The sequence below is a fragment of the Marmota flaviventris genome, chromosome X, assembly GCF_047511675.1.
Source record: "Marmota flaviventris isolate mMarFla1 chromosome X, mMarFla1.hap1, whole genome shotgun sequence".
NCBI classification, from domain to species: Eukaryota; Metazoa; Chordata; class Mammalia; order Rodentia; family Sciuridae; genus Marmota; species Marmota flaviventris.
This window is the reverse complement of record NC_092518.1, coordinates 72856416-72878373: the sequence shown is the minus strand read 5'-3', so window position 1 is coordinate 72878373 and position 21958 is coordinate 72856416. Positions and strand designations below refer to the sequence as shown.

Here is a 21958-nt window from a genome sequence, read left to right as displayed (position 1 = left end):
GTGGCTGACAGGGGTAAGGATCTAGATCTAAGGAAGATCACAGGGAAAGTCTCAAGCCAACCCACCCAAACATATTACAGGAACAGGGATTCTGAGTGAGAGGAGCAATTCAAGCCAGATAGGTCTACAGAGGAATCAGGTGAAGGAGCTGTTCAATTGTCCTGACAGACTCACACTCTCACCTCAGGACACAATAATGCCATTTTGAAAGTGAAAACCTATTTACACCCAGGCACTGTGGTGGCCAGAGCCAGATGTGGTAGCACACGCCTATAATCCAAGAGGCTCAGGAAGCTGAGGCAGGAGAACTGCAAGTTCAAAGCCAGCGTCAGCAATTTAGCAAGGCCCTAAGCAACTCAATGAGACTCTGTCTTTAATAAAATACAAAATGGGGCTGGGAGTGCCTCAGTGGCTACGTGCCCCTGGGTTCAATTCCTGGTACCCCCCCCCCAAAAAAAAAAAGTGATGGCCAGGCAAAGAAGGGGTTGAATTCTGCATATAGACTCATGTAACAAGTTTGGCTCATTTGGGTCAGAGATGAAATCAAAGGCATTTTAAATTTTGAAGGCAGTTTCAAAAATTTGAAACAACAGATTCAAAAGACTATTTCAAAAAACTTCTGCAACAATTATCTGAACTGCCAAATGATAATCAGTACATTGATTTATATTAACCAATAACTAGTCTCTGTAATGTACAACTATTCCATACCACCTGATTTTCTGCACTCACTTTTCCCATTTGAACCTGTCTCCTCCCCCTCCCCTGCTTTCTTCTTTCCCTTTTTCCTTTTCTTTCCTCTCCTTTTCTCTTTTCCTTTTGTTTATTTTTTATCCCACCTTCAAATTCAATATTGTATTCAGTTAATAATTTGTCACCCTTTAAACCTATATCATATTAGACCTCACTCCTGTTTCACTTGGATTTCTAGAGCTGTAGAGATTGTTAGTAATTACATTTACAATATACATTAATACATGGTTAATACATGGTGCCCTGAGTCCAATCCCTTTTAAACTACTACTGTTACTTGTAGCACTCTCTCCTTTCAAAGAGACATTGGAGGTTGAAATTAACACTTGTATTATACTTATCCTATGTATTGAAGCTAAAATACAGGACCACTCACAAAAGAATCTCTTCATAAAAGAACAAGAGGAATCCATCTCAACAGATGCACAAGTCTAAGACCTCTGAAAACATGAGGAAAAAGGCAAATAAGTCTCTCCCCAAAATTTACAATAGAACAAACAAAAGTGTCTTCCATAGATGGGGCTGGGAAAACTGGATAACCACATGCAAAAGAGTGAATTTGGATCATTCCACACAGCAAATTAACTGAACATGAATCAAAGACCAAACTATAAGAGCTAAAACGATAAAACTCTTGGGAGAAAACAGAGAAATTTGGATGTGACAATAAACATCTTTATTATTATTTCAACTGTGCATTTTTATGAAGTACAGGGTGATAATTTGATAAACGTATACAATATAAAACGTGGTATGGTTACATCACAGTAGGTAGTATTTCCACCTCCTTAAACTTTTAAATATTTTTCACACCTGTAATCCCAGTGGCTTGGGAGACTGAGACAGGAGTATCATGGGTTCAAAGCCAGTCTCAGCAACAGCAAGGCACTAACAAGTCAGTGAGACCCTGTCTCTAAATAAAATACAAAATAGGGCTGAGGATGTGGATCAGTGGCTGAGTGTCCCTGAGTACAATCCCTAGTACCCTTTCCCAAAAAACCCTTTAAATATTTTGATTAACCTATATTAACTATACATATTTCTGAGGTCTAGTGTGATATTTTAATATATGTATACAATATGTACAGATCACCAAAAACATGAGGAAGCAAAGGAAAAATGCATTAATTGGAATTCATCAAAACAGGAAACTGTTCAGGAGAGGATGAATTAAGTGAAAAGACTACCTACAGAGTAGGAGTAATGTTTGAAAATCATGTATCTGATAAGGGTCTCTGTGAGTATATAAAAACTCTCTCAAAAAGAAAAAGAACAACATCCTGGGGCAGTGGCAAATGTCTGTAATCCCAGCAGCTGGGGAGGGTGAGGCAAGAAGATAGTGAGATCAAAGCCAGCATCAGCAACAGTGAGAAGCTAAGCAACTCAGTGAGACCTTGTCTCTAAATAAAACACAAAATAGGGTTAGGGATATGGATCAGTGGTTGAGTGCCCCTGAGTTCAATCCCTGGTGCCCACAACTCCAAAAAAATAAAAAGAACAACAAAAAGAAAAGGGAGGGGGATAACAAATGTTTGTGAACACATGGAGAAATAGGAAAATCTGCATACAGAGAAGTGTGTTTGTACACACACAAATGCACATGGTGGGCATCTCAGGGTTAGCATTTGCTTGCCTGGTAGCATGGGCCCAAAGGTAGCTATGGGAATAGGCAAGTGGGTGAGTAGAAGGAAACCATGTTTTCTGATCTGGCTAAGGAAGGAGGTTGAGGATGTGAAAGCCTGATGGTGTAGAGGAAGTTGAAGGGCCATGCCATGGTTTCCCTGGCTCCTGCCTACTAGGGAACCCAGGTAGCTGAGAGAGACTGAGTTGAGCCAGACACTGCGATTGTTCAATTCCATGTGAGACCATCTCTATTGCTCCCTATGAGGCTAAGAAATGTGTGGTGTAATCTCTGCTCCCAATGTGAGAAGGCCAAGGCTTAGTGAGTTACAGGAGCTTGGCTCTGACCACTGGGGTCCTATTTGGAAGAACAGTTGTCATTATTCTTTATGTAATGCCAACTATTGCCTCAGTACCCATTTTTCAGAAATCCACACTTCAATATCTGGCTCCCTAATGTAAGCAGACATTACGAATTGAAGTGGCAAGTGGTAGGAAATTATTTATGCCAAACACTCAAGAAATGCAGGCAATTATTGCCACCTGGTGGTACTTCACCTGTGTCATTTATAGGATTGTAACTTAAAAATTTTTGTACTGCTATTATTTTAATTTCAAAAATTATGCCTGTTTTCCTTTTTTTTTTTTTTTTTTGGTACCAAGGATCGAATTCAGGGCACTCGCGGGCCACTGAGCCACATCCCCAGCCCTAATTTGTATTTTATTTAGACAGGGTCTCACTGAGTTGCTTAGTGTCTCACTGTTGCTGAGGCTGGCTTTGAACTCACTATCCTCCTGACTCAGTTTTCCTAGTCTCTGGGATTACAGGTACACGTTACAGCACCCAAAATTATGACTGTTTTCTGAAGTACAAGCATTCCAGAGGCATGGAGAATGTAGCGTGCAGAAAGCCTGTTCAACACTTGCTTGGAATTTGGAACTTCTGTCAGTCAGTTATTAGGATAGTCCCACAGAACTGACCACAATGATGTTGTTATTTGGAAGTGACCATAGGTGGCTGAAGCCACTCAAGATCATGGACACTGAACATCTGCTGTCAGCTCTTTGAGATTCTCCCTCTCCCTGCAGGTGCTGACAGGAGTCTCCTTCTAGGGTACCATCAGGAAGGGGAAGGGGCGGGAAGACAGATGGAAGTGCAGGGAGAGCTGTGGAAAGGCCCATTTCCCATTCACCTGTGCACAAATCACAAAGTTGAGCATGGTATGATCTATGAAAATGCTCAAATGACTAGGAATGAGAAGTAAAATATGTAAGCCCTCACCTACTTACCTTTCTTCCTTCCTTCCCTTAATCCTTTCCTTCTGCAGCCCCCAATAGCCAAGAGACATCCTTGAAGCACCTGTTGTACCAGTGCATATGCCTGCTTCTGTGGGCCTCCTCAAAGAGCATCTCACAGAGCCCCTAATGTCTCCAAAAGTGAATTACTAAAGTAGAATGTGTCCTTTCTCATGAGGCTTTATTCACAAAGTACCTGGCTTCCCAGGGATGAACTGGGTGGTGTGTGGTGGTACACATGGTCTTTCAGTCCTGACTCCCTTGGCTCATGGCTAGGGCAGGGGAAGAGCAACCCAGGACACATAAATGCAACATGCAATTTCACTCTTTATTATGATAATAAACAGCCATCTTCAGTGGTGAAAAATAATCATAACAACTGGCTTTTTGGATGGTTGTATTACCTGACCTACAAGTTAACTTTGGCTTCTTGAACAACAAGACTGTCAACCTCAGCCATGGGCATGGTCGTAAGTTAGTAAGAGAGACACAATAATGTGGATTAAAAGGAAAATGACATTCAAGGCCTCCTCTGGATTCTTGACCTAGAAGGAATGGAGGAGTTAGGCTTTTAGAAGAACCAGGTGCCCTGAGTTGCATCCCCATCCCCATCCCCATCCCCAGGCCACCACTTTTCCAAAGGTTCAGAGTCCATTTTTCATCCCTTGATTCCCATACCTCACCTGGAACACAGTGAAGACCTGACCAACTCTGGTTAGTTCTCCTCCTTGTCTTCAAGGCACCTGAAAAACAGGTGATCTCCATGACATCACAGAACATGCACACTGGCTACAAAATGCCACCTCCTAATGCCACTCTTATGCTAGGATACATGAGCCAGAATGAGTACCATTGTAATGATGAATAATGACCTTATGAAAACTAAAATATCTGTGACTAACATTCATGCTCACCAGAATTCAAAGCAGAAAATCAGGAGTGTTTAGAAGAATAAATGATATTAACATATAATGATATCAAAGATGCTCAAGAAAATAAGACACTGAAATTCAAAAATAAAAATGTTCCAGTCACTTCCAAATCCAGGTATATGGCACATATTATAGCATTTGCCATCTTAAGGTGTATGATTCAGTGGTTTTCTAGTATATTCACAAGATTGTACAACCATCACAATTATCCAACGCCAAAACTGTTTCACCATCTTAGCAAAACCAAACACAACTCCTTACCTATTAGCAGTCACTCCCCAGTTCTACCTGTCCCCAGACCTGGGAAACCTTATTCTGCTTTGTGTCCTTATGGATTTGTTCATTTGGAGATTTTTCATAAATGGACTGATAATGATATATGTAGTCTTTTATAACTGGCTATTTTGCTTAAGCATAATATTTTCAAGGTTCATGTTATAGAGTGTATCACAATTTTATTCTACACCATGTTATAGTGTATCACAATTTTATTCTATTTTATTGCTTAATAATATACATATATGTGCATATATATGGATGTGTATGTGTATATCTCACATTAATTTATCCATTCATAAACTGATGAACACTTTGGTTGTTTCCATTTGGGGGCTATTATCAATAATGTTGCTATGAACATTTGTGTACAAGTTTTCGTGTGAACCTGTGTTTTTATCTATCTTGGTAGAATTGCTCATTTATATGGTAACCTCCTGTTTAACATTGTGAGGAACTGTCAACCCACAATGATTGCACCATTTTCCATTCTCACTAGCCATGTAGGACGGTTCTGATTAATCCATATGTTTTCCAACACTTGTTATTTCCATTTTAAAAAATCACATTCATTGTGGTGTGAAACAAGTGGTATCTCTCTTTCTGATTTGCTTTTCCCAGGTGACTAATAATGCTTAGTATCTTTCCAAGTACTTTTTGTATATTTGTGTCTTTTTTTTGAAAAATGTCTATTTAGTTACTTGGCCATATTAATTGGGTTACATGTCTTTTTATTGTTGTTTTTTTGGCGGTGGTACCAGTGATTGAACTCAGAGGCTTTCGAACACTGAGCCACACCCATAGCCATATTTTCTATTTTATTTAGAGACAGGGTCTCACTGAGTTGCTTCAGTGCCTCACTGTTGTTGAGGCTGGCTTTGAACTTACGATCTTCCTGCCTCAGCCTCCCAAGCCACTAGGATTACAGGTGTGTGCCACTGCGACTGGCTGAAGAGTTTTTTATGGATTCTGGATATGTCCTTTATCAGACACAAAGTATATAAATATTTTCTCTTCTTTTGGATTGCCTTTTCACTTTATAGTGTCCTTTAATGCAAAAAAAGTTAGAAATTCTGATGAACTCCACTAAATTTTTCCTTTTTTCTTGCACTTTTGCTGTCATATGTCAGATACCATTGTCTAAGTCAATGTCACAAAAATTTATTCCTATGTTTTCATCTAAAAATGTTAATGTGGGCTGAGGATGTGGCTCAAGCAGTAGCGCGCTCGCCTGGCATGCGTGTGGCCTGTGTTCGATCCTCAGCACCACATACAAACAAAGATGTTGTGTCCGCTGAAAACTAAAATAAATAAATATCAAAAATTCTCTCTCTCTCTCTCTCTCTCTATCCCTCCTCTCTCTATTAAAAAAAATAAAAATGTTAATGTTTTGGATTTAACTTTTAGGGTTTTTAAAATATTTATTTTTCAGTTTTAGGTGGACACAACATCTTTATTTTATTTTTATGTGGTGCTGAAAATCGAACCCAGTGCCTAACACATACTAGGTGAGGGCGCTACCACTTGAGCCACATCCCCAGCCCAACTTTTAGGGTTTTGACCCATTTTTAATTTGCTTTTTTATGGCATGAGAGTAGAGTATAAATTCATCTGTAAGTGGATATCCAGTTGTTCCTGTACCAGTTTTTTAAAAAGGCTATTTTCACACTCTGATTGAAATGCAACTGACCATAAAAGTTGTTTTTTTTTTAAATTTGAACTCTTATTTTATTCTATTCATATGCATGTCTATTGTAAGGCCTATACTATCCAGTACAAATTGTTTACTATAAGTTTACAGCCACATTTTAGTGAGTCCTCCAATTCTGTTCTTCTCTTTCAAGATTATTTTTTCTTTTCTAAGTTAACTGTATTTTCTTGGGAATTTTAGGATCAATTTGTAAATGTCTACAATGAAGGAAGCTAAAATTTTGATATAGATTGCATTTACAATGAATCTGCAATATAAATTTGGAAAGTGACTGCCATCTAAACAATATTTAGTCTTCCAATCCAGGACCATGGGATGTACATCCATTTATTTAAATCTGTAATTCATTTTTACAATGTTTTATTGAGTTTGGAGTGTATGCTTTATACTTTTTGATAAATATGTTCCTAAATATCTTACTTTTTTTGAACCCAGAGAAGCTTAACCACTGAGAGACACATCCTCAGCCCTTTTTATTTTGAGACAAGGCCTCACTAATTTGCTGAGGCTGGTCTTAAACTCACTATCCTCCTGACTCAGCCTCCCAAGCTGCTAGGATTATAGGCATGTGCCCCCAAACCCAGCCTAAATATGTTACTTTGTTGTGGTACTGGGGATTGAACCCAGGGCCTTGTACATGTGAGGCAAGCACTCTACCAACTGAGCTATAATCCCCAGCCCCTAAATATGTTACTTTTTGATGCTATTGGAAATGGAATTTTTTATTTATTTTATTTTCTGATTGTTCATTGCTAGTATATGGTGATATGGTTGATTTCTGTATATTGATTGAGTGCCCTGAAACAGTGCTGACCTAACATACTAATTTTAAGTTTTTGGTGGTTTCCTTAGAATTTGATACATATGAGATCATGCTATCTGATTTAAACATTGCATTGTTTTAAAATTACTTACATTATCACAATAACATTAATATATATTTTCTCATGAGTGCATTTTGGAAGCAAAATATACAAGTGTTATTTTGACAAATTAGTTGAAAATTTCCACGATTAAATTCCCACTTCTTCCAACTCAAGTCTATCCCCAGAGACTCTCAGCACTCACTTCTGAGAGCGCTCAAGGCTCTGCATCTCAGACTTGGTGGAGAAAGGCTGTGCTATTCCCTGCTGCTCCTGGTAGAGGTCAGGCACATAGTTGGAGGAGGGTGTAAGCATGGGGATGGAGAAGGCGCTCTGGGTCTCTTTGGGGCTGGCATTCCTCACAATCATCTCATCATTCACGATGCACAGACTAAAGGAAAGGTGAATTCTCAAATAATCAGACAAATGGACAACCCCACACTCCCAATGGTGATTCTATTTCCATTGCTACTCAGCAACCAGATTCCTTTCAAACCCCTACACTGCCTACCTCTTAGCTCTCTTGGCTGGTACCCTTAACCCATGCTACAGAACCTACCTTTTGAGAGATTGTCTACTACCTTCATTACATTACAGATTTAACTCCCTTTATTTAAAAGCAGGCACTCTTCCCCATTTACAGAGGAAGTCAACTAATTACAGAAAAGTCTTATAATTTGACAAAGGTCACACAGCTAATTAATAAGTGTTAGGATAAATGAGAATCTATTCTGACTTTAGATTCCATGCTCTTAACCACTATTCTAGACTTCTCCTTGAATCTATCTGTTGGCTTTCCCCAGTGTTGAGAAGACCCCAAGACAATACTAATCACACTACTGAATGGAAGCTTGGATGGTGTTACCACTGCCATCCACAGCATTGTGCTTACCTGGAATTGCTGACAGAAGTTAAGATGAAGGTCCGGGTGAAGGCACGAACAGAACCCTGAGACTTTCCTTCCACTTCAATGACAATAAACAATGATGCCCCCTTAGACCTGCATATTCATGTTTACATACAGTGTTCCCCAGTAAGGGTCTTGCCTGATACTCATGTGCACCCTTAAGGAAACCAAACTCCAACAAATTTTACTGGGAATTAGGAGGGAATTTCAGGGTTTGAGGCAGCCACAGTAGAAATGAATCAGCTCCCACTGAAAAGACCCCCTAACGTGGGTTCCTTGACAAACATAAGCTCACTTTATTCATTTTTCACAGCTGCCCAAGAGATGAATATTATTAGCCCCATTTTTCTTTTTTTTAATTTTGAAGTTGTAGATTTTGTTTGTTTATTTTTATGTGGTGCTAAGAATCAAACCCAGTGCCTCACAAGTGCTAGGCAAGTGATCTGCCACTGAGTTACAGCCCTAGCCCCCAAATTATTCAAGTGAAGAAACTGAGGTGTTAAGTATCAGGCCAGATTTAACACATTAAGGACCTGGAATGAGAGCCATCAAACTCCACAGCCTGTGTTCCTAATGCCTGAGTTGTGCGGGGCAGACAGACATGGATGTAGATCAGATCAGTCACTTGCGAGAGAAAAATAGGGTGGGAGAACAAAAAGGGAGTCATATAGGAAGGGAAAAGAAAGGAAGGAAAGAGGCTAGGGATATAGCTCAGTGGTAAAGCACTTGCTTAGCATGTGTGATGCTCTTGGTCTAATCCCCAGTAGCAGTGTGGAAAATATGAAAGGAAGAAAAAGGAGAAGAAGGAAAAGGATGTGGGCTCAGAGAATACTGGGAGGGAACTCAGCAAGGAGAAGGGAGTCATGAGCACTCTGATAAGGGGCATCTACAGATACTCACCTTCCTTGAACAACCCATTGACAGAAAAACAGAGCATCATGTCCTGAAATGGAAGAATAAAAATCTAGGTCTTTCATGATCCTTCAGAAATTTACTACCTATGTCGAGAAACTTCAGAAACTTACTACCTATGGCTGCCTGAGGAAAGAAATGGGTACTCACTGTCTGGACACATAGGTCTATCACATAGGAGTTAAAATCATGCTGAGTTTTGGGCAATACAATGAGGCAGTTCACAATGTCACATTTTGTGTGCTTTAGCAGCTGCATCCGCAGAACTATATGGGGAAGAAAAGCAAAGATGGGGACTGGCAAATTGTTGCCCTTGTGGCTTATCATTGAGTCCTTTACATCATATTTCTCATGCCAAGCTTCTCTTATCACAGACTTACAGGGGTCCTTGTGCTTCTTTATATTTCTATTATCCTTGAAATACTCTTCCAAGCTATTCCTAAAGAAAAAGAGGAACAGAAGGTGGTGGTCTAGCCAGTGCAGGTATTTCCAGGAGAGAGCTACATGGTCCCAGGCCAGAGTCTGAATTGTGATACTCACGGGTCTGGGTCCTCAGGGTTGAAGGGAATGGTCAGGGAGAAGCAGGCCTCATCATGGTAAGCATCAAGGAGACCCTGTCGATCTCCATAGTCATAAATAAGGTAATACCTGTGGAGAAGCAAAGGGGACAGGCTATCTCTGGGGCCCTGCCCCCAAATGATACCTCAAAATACTGTGAGCAGACCTGTGCTAAGTTAAACCAAACTGTGCCAGCCCTCCCTGTCAAGATCCCAGGAGAACTTACTGAAGCAGGAATTGCAATACTAGACTCTTCAGATTATCACATCCTTTATAGCTTTCCTGAAATGAAGACACCTTGAAACTACATGATTGACAAAACCTCCCTTGCAACACCTCAAATACTGATGATCCCCCCTCACCTTACAAGGTTTTATTATTTCAGGTGTTTCATTGTCAATTCCAATTGATTCTGGTAACTCCTGGCCATCCTTGAGAAGGGAAGAGGAGGTCAACAGTGAAGATCAGGGTGGTGGCACTGCATGAGCAAGGAGTTAAACCAGCCCAAGGGGAAACAAGGGCCAGAGGCCACGTATAAATAGGCCCTGGAAAATCCATGGGTGAGATCACACTTGGTGTCTGCATCATGAGCTCTTGGAAATCTCTACCAGTATATGCACCCTGTGAGTGGGTGTGTATGGGTGTGTGCACGTGTGTTCTCCCTAGGGAAAATGTCCATGCCATGGAGAATCCATGCCCTTTAAGAAGGATGAGGGTCTGGTGCACACCTAATCTAGGCAAGGCCCACAAGGCCTGGGGCCAGCGGGGAGGTCAGGTATGTGAGTAAGGAGACAAGACCGGAAGTGCGTACTTACCAGGCGTAACAAATTGGGGAAACAATCCTGGATAGCACTGTGCAAATGACAAATCTAATGAAGTGAGGTGACAGTGGAGGGCTGTGCACACTCTCTCCCTCTTGCTCTCCTCCCTCTCTTTTCCCCTGGGTACCTCCCATCTACACTAGCCTGACCCCCTCCTCCAGGGCCCACCCTGCCTCCCTTACCTTCTTCCAGGTCCCCCCATGGAAGGCTCTGAAGGGAGCAGGGAATGGGGTGGGAGACCAGGGCTCTGCTACTGTGCTGGGTGTCCAGCCTTCCGTGGGGCATGGCCTGGCCAGACCAAGACCAGGTCATACTCTCGCCTCCCAGGATAGGATGCTGGGTGGGGTGGGGGTTTGGTGAGTGAGACAGGCAGGGGAAGGCAGGGGTATGGCCACAGAAAGGGAATGAAGGCAGGGGAGGGAGAGACGGTGATAGAGGAAGCAAAGCAAAGGGAAGGGGAAGATGCTGTCCTGGTGCTGGAGGTCAAGGTGGAAGTGAGAAGAAACCAGTGCCCTACCGCAGCCCATTCCTTCACCTGCCCCTGGCTGGCCCTGCGGCCCCAGGCAGGAATGCAAACATGTACCTGCTGGGCTCGGGCCCACAGGATGCAGGTTCAGCCTCTGTCTCCCGTGTGGGCCCAGAGGGGGCCAGGTATGGGAAAAGGAGCTGCCCCCAGGGGAGGTGTCATTCCCAGCACCAGTAGTGAAGAATCAGGCACCAGCTCAGCATGTGACAGAGGGTCTGTGGCCCCCTCTTATGAGCACCAGGTTCCCTCATGGTGGTTCCTGTGCACCGGTGCCTGTCTGAGTCAGTGTCTTGCCCAAGGAAGCATCTTGACTTGGGCTACCAGGGCTGCTCTGAGGGACGAGGTTGGATGTGGGATGTGGAGTTGGGGAGGGAGCAGCAATGCCCCTGAGCAGCCTGTGCTCCCGCCTCCTCCTCCTCCTGCCCCTCCTTTGCCCTCTGCCTTCCCCTCCTGTCTTAGGAAGGCCTCTGCTTGCTGGCAGTGGCCTACCTCTGGCTCCTTGACTCAGGGAACCCAAGTTTCTCCCCAAGGAGGAAACAGTTTCCACCAATGGCCTAGAGGAACAGATGTTGTGACGGTAGCCACCCAGGGCCCGGGCCCTCACCACGGGGCATGAAATCTCTCCTTGTCAGCCTGGGATAGGAAGGGGAACCTTTTTGGAACATGAGAAGAAGGGCCACTCATAGGACAGGGGAGGGAAGCCCAGCCCCATCTTCGGAGGGCTTGCTGGAGGAGGCCAGTGCAGAGGGGCGGGAAACACACCCCAGTCCAGCTGAAAAAGGGGAGCAGGTCACAAGAAGGAAAGCAGACCTGTGGGCACAGCTGAGAGACACAGATAGAGGAGAGGGTATGGACTGTGGTCCTTCCAGAGGATCAAGGTTGCATCCTCCTGCAGAGGTGGACTTCAGGGGGAGCTCAGGCTCCCGGGAGGCAAAGGTCTCCAGGAAGGGTGACAGGTGTTACCAGGCATTATCTACCTTACATAAGCAGACTGCTCTGGGAAGTCACTGCACAAGGGGTTCCCTTCTAGCCATAGCTCTTCCAGCTTCATCCCTTTCAGCTTGACCAACTCCTTGGAGGTCCTCAGCTGAGAAAGATGGGGAGGGAACCGGTTAAGGAGACCCAGGGAGAGAGGGTCACCTGGGAACCTGCACCCAGATACCTCCACTCACAGGTGCTTTTGTCTGCCTCTTGCCAACATCCTGCTGTGCACTACCAGCCACCCTCAACCCAAATTTCATCTTGCTGTCTTCTCACCTCATTTTTGGAGAGGTTCAGTATCTTGACTTGGGGGGCTTTCTCTACAATGTCAGACAGGGCATCCAGCCAGTATAGTTTGTTGTTACACAAGTTCAAGGACAACAGCTTTTGGGAAGGAATGGTTAGTGTAATGATTACTATTGAGAGTGGGGAATATAAATCTACCCTTCACAACATCCCTTCCACTCTTCTACCAAAATACCAGCCCTGGGCCTAAGATCTCACCTCAGGGAAATTCCTTTCAATGATCTGCAGGGTAGCAAACATACACTGTCTTCGGTTTAGGATCATGTCAATGTCATGTTCCATCAAGTCTTCAGGAAGACAAACAAACAAACAAAAAACGAGTCTTCAGGAAGCCAGGAGAAGGGGATCAGAAAGCTCAGAGGGGTCTGTGTGGAGCAGCAGTAGCAAGAACCCCCTCCCCAATTTTCCATTTCTATGTCTCCCTGCCAGGCAGACCCCTCTGCCCTCACCTTCCCTAGGAATACTGTTGTCAGTCATACCTGGGTCAAAGCGGAGCTTCTGGAGATCAAGGGCTTGCTGTGAGACATCATATCGTTTGTTCATCGTCAGCTGCAGAGACAGAGATGGAGAAAGGGGCTTTGAGGCTGTGGGGGGGTGGCTGTGACAGGGACATCAAAGGGTGGAGGTTGAAATGTGGGCGAGGAAACTTTTCAAACAATGTGCCTTAGGTCTATATTACCATTAGCTTCTCCATTTTTTCTGGAGTGAATTTATTCTGCAAGGTATTCAGTTCAGTACAGGGATTGACAAAGATAGATATCTATGGGAAGAAGAGGCAGGGTAAGCACCAGGGTCCAAAGATAACCAGCCCCTGTCCATTCCCCTCCCCAATCCCAACAATACTAAGGAATGATCTCGGCCCATACCTTTTGATTTTCCTCATCACAAATTTTGCAGTTGACGTCTTTCAATGCAGAGGCAGCACTAGCATCCTGGACAAAGAATTGGGCCCGATTTTTGATATAGTGGAACTACAGGGAATGGAGGCAGAAGCAATAATGTCAGATGCCAACTGTCCCTGCTGAGGCAGACCTCTTCCCCTCCCGGGTGCCCATCAGCTGGCTTCACCATCTTCTCTTACATCAATTGGTGTAAAGGGTACACAGCAATGGCTCAGGATTGAATTCATTAGCCATGTCTTATTATACTTCATCCCATAAGGAATCTAAAGGTAAAAAGAAGGGATGAAACAAAGACAACATGGAATTAAAGGCAGTTATCATACACGATCAAGTATTTTACTGTGACCTTCTCCAGAGTTCTAGCTAGGTCAGGCATGGTGGCACAAACCTGTAATCCCAGTGGCTCAGGAGGCTGTGGCAGGAGGATCACAGGTTTGAAGCCAGCCTTAGTAATTTAACAAGGCTATAAGCAACATAGTGAGACCCTGTCTCAAAATAAAAAAAAAATAATAAAAAGGGGTCTGGGGTTGTAGCTCAGTGGTAAAGTGCTTGCCAAGCATGTGTGAGGCACTGGGTTTGATTGTCAGCACCACATATAAATCCATAAATTAAATAAAGGTTTATCAACAACTAAAAATTATTTAAAAAAATAAAAAGGGGGGCTGGGGATGTGGCTCAAGCGGTAGCGCGCTCGCCTGGCATGCGTGTGGCCCGGATTCGATCCTCAGCACCACATACAAACAAAGATGTTGTGTCCGCCAAAAACTTAAAAAAAAAAAAAATTAAAAATTCTATCTTTCTCCCTCTCTCTCTCTCTCTCACACACTCTCTCTTTAAAATAAATAAATAAATAAATAAAAAGGACTGGGGATGTGGCTCAGTGGCTAAGTGCCCCTGAGTACTGAAAAAAAAAATAGTTCTAGCTAGACATGGTAGCACATGCTTATAATCCTAGCAGCTCAGGAGGCTGAGGTAGGAGGATCACAAAATAGAGACCAGCCTCAGGAACTTAGTGAGGTCCTAAGCAACTTAGTGAGAACTTGTCTTAAATTAAAAAGTAAAAAAAGGACTGGGGATATAGCTCAGTAGTAAAGCACTTCTGGATTCAATCCCTAGTACCTCCCCGCAAAAGACTTTTAATGTGGGGACAACTGACATGATACACTTTTTGGTTTTCTTTCTTTTTGTTTTGGATCAATACATGGATTTCTTAATTGTCCTTTCTCTGTATTGCAAATTGATCTTCGAAATAAAAAATTTAGCTGTTCTAAATGACCTTAATTAATAAGATTCCAGGAGATTTTACATATTGAATATCCTTCCTGACCATCTAACAAAGATTTCAGAGACTCATAATCCTACATGCTGCTTGAGCCAAAGCAAGGCATCCAGTGGGAATCTGTTCCATATTCTTGGCAGTAGTCCACCTTTCCCTTTAGACAGCCTTCCCTTTTAATTCATTTTCTGGACCTGTCCTTAGATGGTATCAACCCAATTCCCTCTGATCTACCTCTCCTGCACCTTACCTACATAATATCAGGACACTCACTGTGATCTTGAACCTTCTCCCCACAGCTTCATCCTGTGTGCTCTTTTTCATTTCTTTTTCTGAAGGAATTTTATCTTGGCATTCCTTATCCCATTTTATATTCCCATTGTTGACGTGGAAGGTAGAGGAGTCACTGGGGGAAATGGACAGAAGAAGGTATCCATAAATGTACAGAAATGCAATTTTCAAAAAGAAAAACAAGATTGAAATTTTAAAATGTATAGAAATGCTACAAAGTCTCCTACACAGTCTCAACTCACTGATTACATGACCTATCATTATGACTGCTCTATATTCTACTTTTATCACTCTTCACTTTTTCAGTGAGAGAAGAACAAGATAACAGAGAATGAAAGAGTTGCACAGTCCTATGGATTGCTAAATTTAAAACGGGTTGTCTGGTAACTTACTGTCTTACTTCAGGGTCCTCATGGACATCCACCATCTGGCTGTTTCCATCATCCTTCTGGAGGTTTGATGGTGGAAGCTCATTTTTATCATCTTCATAATGTACGTTTTCCTTGTCAGAATTCCCTTGGAAAGAATTATCACCTTTATCTTTTTCTTGCAGAGAGCTTTCATCATTTTTTTCTGAAATTGGGAACAAAAACACAAGTTTAAAGACACATAAATGGTCCACTTACAATACACTACATTAACAGTTAACAGTGTGGTAGGGCAAGCAAAATGTCAGCCTGCTCCAAGGACCAATCATACAACCCTCCCACCACCAACAACAAACAAAAAAACTCCTCTGTCTGTCCAGACATGAGACCCTTTTCTCACTGGTGGTACATTCAGGGGAGATATCTTGGAAGAGGAAGAAATTAATGCTAAACCTCATAAAATGTGAAGCAGTACTTATAAAGAACTGAAGTGTAAGAATTCACAGGTTGAAATGAACATCTACACCAGGAAGGCATCCAAATCTTGTCTTCTCTGATGTTTCTGTAATCTAACAACATGACTAAAACCTCATAGATAATCTCATGTTTCATGTAGACCTGGTTATCATATTAATTATATTATTCAGATTGTCTATATCCTTATAGATTTTATGTCTAGCAATTTCTATCAATTTCTGAGAATGGGATGTTAAATGCCCCAACTATTATTTCTCCTTTCAGCTCCATCAGTTTTTGTCTCATTTACTTTGAGGCTCTGTTGTATGGAATCGTGTACTATTAGTCAGCTTTGCATTACTGTAACAAAATATCTGAGAGAAATCAAATTTTAAGGAAGAAAGTTTTACTTTGGCTCATACTTTCAGAGGTATCAGTCCATGATCACTTGACCCTGTTTCTTTGGGTCTATGTTGACACAGTACATCATGAGCAAGCACATAAGGAGGAGCTTCCCATTTCATGACAGCCACGAAGCAAAGAAAGAAATAGGAAGGAGCCAGGGTCCTGCTTTTCAAGGGCATGGCCCAGTCCTGACTTTCTCCCAGTAAGCTTCACCTCTTAAAGGTTCCATCACTTCCCAATAGTGTCACTGGCTAGGAACTAAGCCTTTAAAAACACACCGGCCTTTGGAGGACCCTTCTCCAAATCATACCAAGTGTATACACACGTAGGATTCTTATGTCTTCCTGGGGGACGAAACCTCTTACTATTATAAAACATTTTCTTTGTCTCTACTATTTTTAAAATTTAACTACAAAGACTACTTTATCTGATATTTCAGCTTCAGGTATACCTGTAAAGTGTTTTGACTGTATCCATCCTAGAAATTTACTTTATAATATGCACACTCTCTGCCAAAATATGCACTTCACCATGTGGTAAGATCCAGAAGTTCAATTTTTATCTACAAAAAGATAGCACCAATTCTGTCTCCCAGGGGTATATTCACTAAGGGCATTTTATTTTTGTCACATTCAACTGAAACAATGTACCAGTAGTGGTAATAACAGTGGTTTTTCTGGAGATAGGGTTTAACACAATTGTACTTTCAGAAACCAGCTTCCTTTTGACCTCTAAATTGAACGTTCTCTAGGTTTGTATTTTATATATATTATACATTAATTATTCATTGTTGTCTCAGGACACGCTTATGAGTAACAGTTCATTGACCTGCAGTAAAAAAAAAAAGTCCTGTTATTCACAACCTTTGGAATTTCCCTGTGTAGGGAAGGCACTGGAAATTAAATTAAATGTGGGTAGAACATTTGATCTATACATTCCACTTGCTCAGACTAAAAATGTGGATGTGGTCATGTACAGTTAAGTAGAACAAATAAAAATAAATAAATTCTAAAAATGTGGATGTGGCCTGGAGCACTCTTTCTCTCAAACTCTATCTCCAACTGATTAGGAAATTCTCTTAGTTCTACCTTCAGAATATACCCAGAGTCTAGCCACTTCTCACCTCCTCCATTGCTACCACCACCAACATCTATCTCCTAGATTAGACAGCTTTCTAAATGGTACTCTTAATTTAACACCTGCTCTCTTACCATCTATATTCCACAAATCAGGCAGAATGATTTTTTTAAAAGCACAAGGCAAATTTTATCATTCTTAGGCTCAGAATCCTGTTACAGGGGTTAAAAACCCATCAATACATTGCAAAGCTAGGAATATATAAGGATATCCCAAAACAATAACAAAAAAAGAACCTTAGTGGAGACATCTGTAGAATACAAAAAAACAACTTATTCTTTTGAAAACAGAGGAGAAGAATCAAATATTTATTCTCTTTCCTATAAAAGTTAATATAAAGATACACAAAATGTTGATGAGGGTTTCTCTTTATAAGAACATTTCAGCTAATACATAAAAAAACAAGGTAGAATTTTACTATGATCATTTAAAAACTGCTAATTAATTAAAAGATCTATATAATAGATAACAATAGCAGGTAAACCACATCAGAAAATAGGAAATAACCAAACATCATGTGCTTTGTAATATAGGGCACAATCTATCAAGTATTCTTTCCCAAAACATTAAATCTTCATGATACTAAGCTTCAGCAGCAATTTAGGTATCATCATCATGGTGATACACAGAATCAAAAGCATGAAAATGACTCCATTTTAACAAATAAATTGAGACAGAGGATGATACATGAACATATTTAGTGTTGTATTCTTGCATGCTATTGGATACATTATGCATATATACATTTTCAAAATGAAATCATATGGTAAAATATCTATAACTTGTTTCATTTCATATTTTTATATATTGCATGTTGAGAAAAAATATTTAATTGAGTTTTATCATTTACTAAATTAATATGCTTTTCCTTTAAAGATACTGTGGAAATTAAAGCTAAGATCACTTGTTTATCAGAGCAAGAACTGAGGGTTGACTATCACTAACTGGGAATCTCAGAAAAGGATAAATATTAATCCAAAATATATTTTTTCATATTTTTTAAAATGTCTAATTAACAATTTCTGATATTAACATGTTAGATTATTTTTTAAATATTTTTAGTTGTAGATGGACACAATAACTTTATTTTGTTTATTTAGTTTTATTATTTTTTATGTAGTGCTGGGGATCAAACCCAGTGCTTCACACGTGCTAGGTAAGTGCTCTACCATTGAGCCACAAACTCAGCCCCTAGATTATTATTTTAGTTAAAATTTTAGGCAGGTGCAGTGGTACATGCCTGTAATCCCAGCAGCTTGGGAGGCTGAGTCAGGAGGATCACAAGTTCAAAGCCAGTCTCGGCAATTTAGGGAGTCCCTAAGCAACTTAGCAATACCCTGTTTCAACAACAAAAAAAAAGGGCTGGGGATATGACTAAGTGGTTAAGCACCCCGGGGGTCACTTTTCTAGTACCTAATAATAATAATAATAATAATAATAATAATAATATCAAGTTATTATCAAATTAACTAATAAAATTTCAAAGTTTAACAAATCTTTCCAAGTTTTTATTATTATAAGCAATGCTACTAAGCACAGGATTATATACACATTCTCTGCACATGTTCACAGTTTTTCATGCAATACTTCTGTAACTGTATTACTTAAACCAAAACATGCCTTACATTGAGACTATTTTATGACATTTAAAACTATATATCATATTTCTTTATGTGATAATCAACAGTGAGTGAATGAGCCTATATCTTCATCTGTGTGCTAACATTTTAAAAGTTCATATAACTTGAAACAATCATCATTTTTCAAATTTATCTTTTTGAAAAACTTTCTCTCTACTGAATACACATACATATGTGTGTGTGCGTGCAAGAGTGTGTGTATATATATATATATATATATATATATATATATAGGCAATGTTTTTATATTTTGGTAAGTCTGGAGGACAGTAGTGTGAAAAGGATTCATTATCTATTGTTAGCTGGGTAACTAGGATCAATTGTTAACCAGGTGGCTGAAATCTCAGAGAATGGTTGAAGACTGGAAGAGATGAGTGTCTCATAAACAACAGGCAAAGAGTCAAGGACAGGGGCATAAATGAGAATGAGCAATGGCAATATAATAAAATGAGAAAGAAATATCTGTGGTACTAAATCTATGCTAGACAATATGTCCATCTGGAAAATTCCATAGAAGGTTTATTACACCTGTTCTCCGGCTCCTAAACATTAGAAGACACAATGAAGAATGTAAAAACTAAGATAATAAAGGACTATACCAAACTAAGCATTTGAAAAAAATAAATGTAGTTTTGCTTCCAGCAACAAAAGACTAGCTAAGTTGGAACAAGTGTCCAAGGAAAAACATCTAGAAAAGTGTGGAAAATCACTTAAAATAAAAATTTATTTACAAGGGGAGGGAATGGCGGAGGTAAAGGAGAGGTTCTGGGGAACAAAACTGACCAAATTATACTGTTGTATTGTGTGCATGTACAAATATACAACAATGAATCCCACTATAATGCATAATTATAATGCATCAATAAAAAAATAGAAAAAAATAGGGCAAAGATACCTCAAAGTTAATCTCAACAATTGAATTGAGGCTGTTTTTTGCTAGCAGCAGTTAATGACTCCTAAGGAGGCATGTAGGGTGCTGAAATGTTATGAATTCATGCCAGATTTCCACAGAGTCATGGGACTAAGAGCATAAAATATGAAGGTAGACCTGTCCCAGAGAAAAGACCCTGGCAAGCCACTCTGGCTAAAATAGGGACCTTCAAGAGCTATGTCTCAAATGTAAATTGAGAACAAACTAGCCCTTCAAGGGATAGAAATCCTGATTAATCATCTCAATCACCAGTGGGATTAAAGTGATTTTTTTCAAATATTCTTATTGGTGTATTAAAATTAGACATAATACTGGGATTCAGAATGCTGTATTGGTACATGCACATAACTGATCGATTTCATTTCCCAACACCTTTCATTTCCTGCTCTTCTTCCCTCCCCCATCTGCTTGCTCTACTTTACTCTCCCTTCTATTTTTATTACAATTAGTACATTATAATTACAAATACATTAACGGATTTAAGAAAACAACACAGACTGTTACAGGAAAAATGTTCCACCTCCTCAGCAGTCAAGATTTTTTTTGGAGGGGGTTATGTGTTGTTTTGTTTTTCTTAAATTTTCAGTCTCAGCGACTGCCCCATCCACCCGCCCTCTGAGCTCCGGTAGCCACAGAAGCAAAGGCGCTGCAAACTAGGTCTAGTGCAGCGCCACTCACGTGGGCCTGGGACGCAGGCTTCTATGGACCGCGGCATTTCTTGCTGGCTGGTTGAGAGGCTAAGATCCGTATCCCACCCCCACCAACCCCCAGCCCCCAGCCTCCAACCCCACCCCCCAACTCCCAGTGGCGCCAGCAGAGGCGGAGGTTGCGGCAAGGGCGGGGCGGGTCCACCGGGTTCAGGCTTTTTGTTGCACTTTAGGAGATTTACCAGAAAAACAAATTTCTTCTCTGGAGGGAGACACATTCATTCTAGGACTGAAATAAATAAATCTACAATTAATTATATGTAGTTTCCTGAGAAAATTGTGAAAAATGAGATAAGATGGCATGAATGAAAATAGAATGACAATAAAAACCACAAAATTGAGATAATTCAAATAATGACATAGTTTTCAACAATATAAAAGATTTAAAAATTCAGTGAAGAATTGCAAAATATGATCAATCTGCAGAATCACTAGAACTAAAAAATCCAATAACTTAAATGAACAATTATATGACTAGCAATATGCCATAACAAACATGTTTGAAGAGAGAATTGTAATTTCAAAAGAAGGGACTGAAGAAAATATCCAGAATGAAGTATAAAGAGATGAAATGATGAAGAACAGAGCAATATGGGATCAAATTAAAGGAAATTCAGTAAATAAATCAAACATTTTATGTTTCCTAGAAGGAAGGAGAGAGAATAGTGCAGAAAGGGAGTATTTGAGGGGCTGGGGTTGTGGTTCAGTGGTAGAGCACTAGTCTGGCACATGTGAGGCACTGGGTTGGATCCTCAACACCACAAAAAAACAAAATAAAGGTATTGTATCCACCTATAATTAAAAATAAATATTTAAAAAGAGAGTATTTGAGAAAAATTTAACAAGAATCAAAAGATGTCGAGTTACAGATGCACAAAGCAATACATATTGTCAAGCATATTGGGTATGAGGAAAACCTAAACTAGGATCATCATAGTAAAGCTGTTGAAACCCCAAAAGAGGAAATAATTGAAGAAGAAACAGAGAGAGAAAGACTAACACCTAATTTTAAAACAGAAATAATGGTACCTTGAAGAAAATGAAAGTATAGATCCATAGTGCTCAAGTAAAATAACTGCACAGTTAGAATTTTATGTCTACAAAAACTTGTCTTTCAAAAACATAAGTTAGACATTTTAATGCAAACAAACCTAGGCAAATTTGTCCCCAATTCAAAACTAAAGAGATACCCTTGTGACAGTGGTACACTTTATGCTTTGAATATAATCCTTGCTTCTCTGTCACTGCAATTGATTTTTAGAAACAGACATGTTTCTTTCTCTTCCTCTCTCCCTGCTCCTCCCTAATCTCTTCCCCTCCTAAAATCTGGAGAAACAGGATTATCTTTCTTCTCCATCCTAGGCAGAGTTATCTGTCCTTGAG

At 40.4% G+C, this 21958-nt stretch overlaps 1 protein-coding gene across 2 annotated transcripts; it reads right to left on the bottom strand.

Moving 5' to 3' along the window:
- Positions 1–4090: 4090 nt before the first annotated feature.
- Positions 4091–20610, bottom strand: LOC114090831 (nuclear RNA export factor 2-like). Of its 2 annotated transcripts, XM_071606035.1 has the most exons (21): positions 20547–20610; positions 15324–15504; positions 14914–15046; positions 13544–13627; positions 13329–13433; positions 13142–13222; positions 12942–13011; positions 12661–12749; positions 12433–12540; positions 12153–12262; positions 10644–10680; positions 10191–10259; positions 10055–10110; positions 9811–9918; positions 9651–9709; positions 9421–9536; positions 9259–9301; positions 8344–8416; positions 7657–7842; positions 4353–4412; positions 4091–4214 (listed from the first exon to the last, which is right to left on the bottom strand). In XM_071606035.1, the coding sequence occupies exons 1-20, from the start codon at positions 20581–20583 to the stop codon at positions 4385–4387; spliced, it is 1773 nt and encodes a 590-aa protein (XP_071462136.1). In that variant the 5' UTR covers positions 20584–20610; the 3' UTR covers positions 4091–4214; positions 4353–4384. The 2 variants fall into 2 exon arrangements, with proteins under 2 accessions (XP_071462136.1, XP_071462137.1); XM_071606036.1 differs by lacking the exons at positions 10055–10110; positions 10191–10259; positions 10644–10680.
- Positions 20611–21958: the final 1348 nt, after the last annotated feature.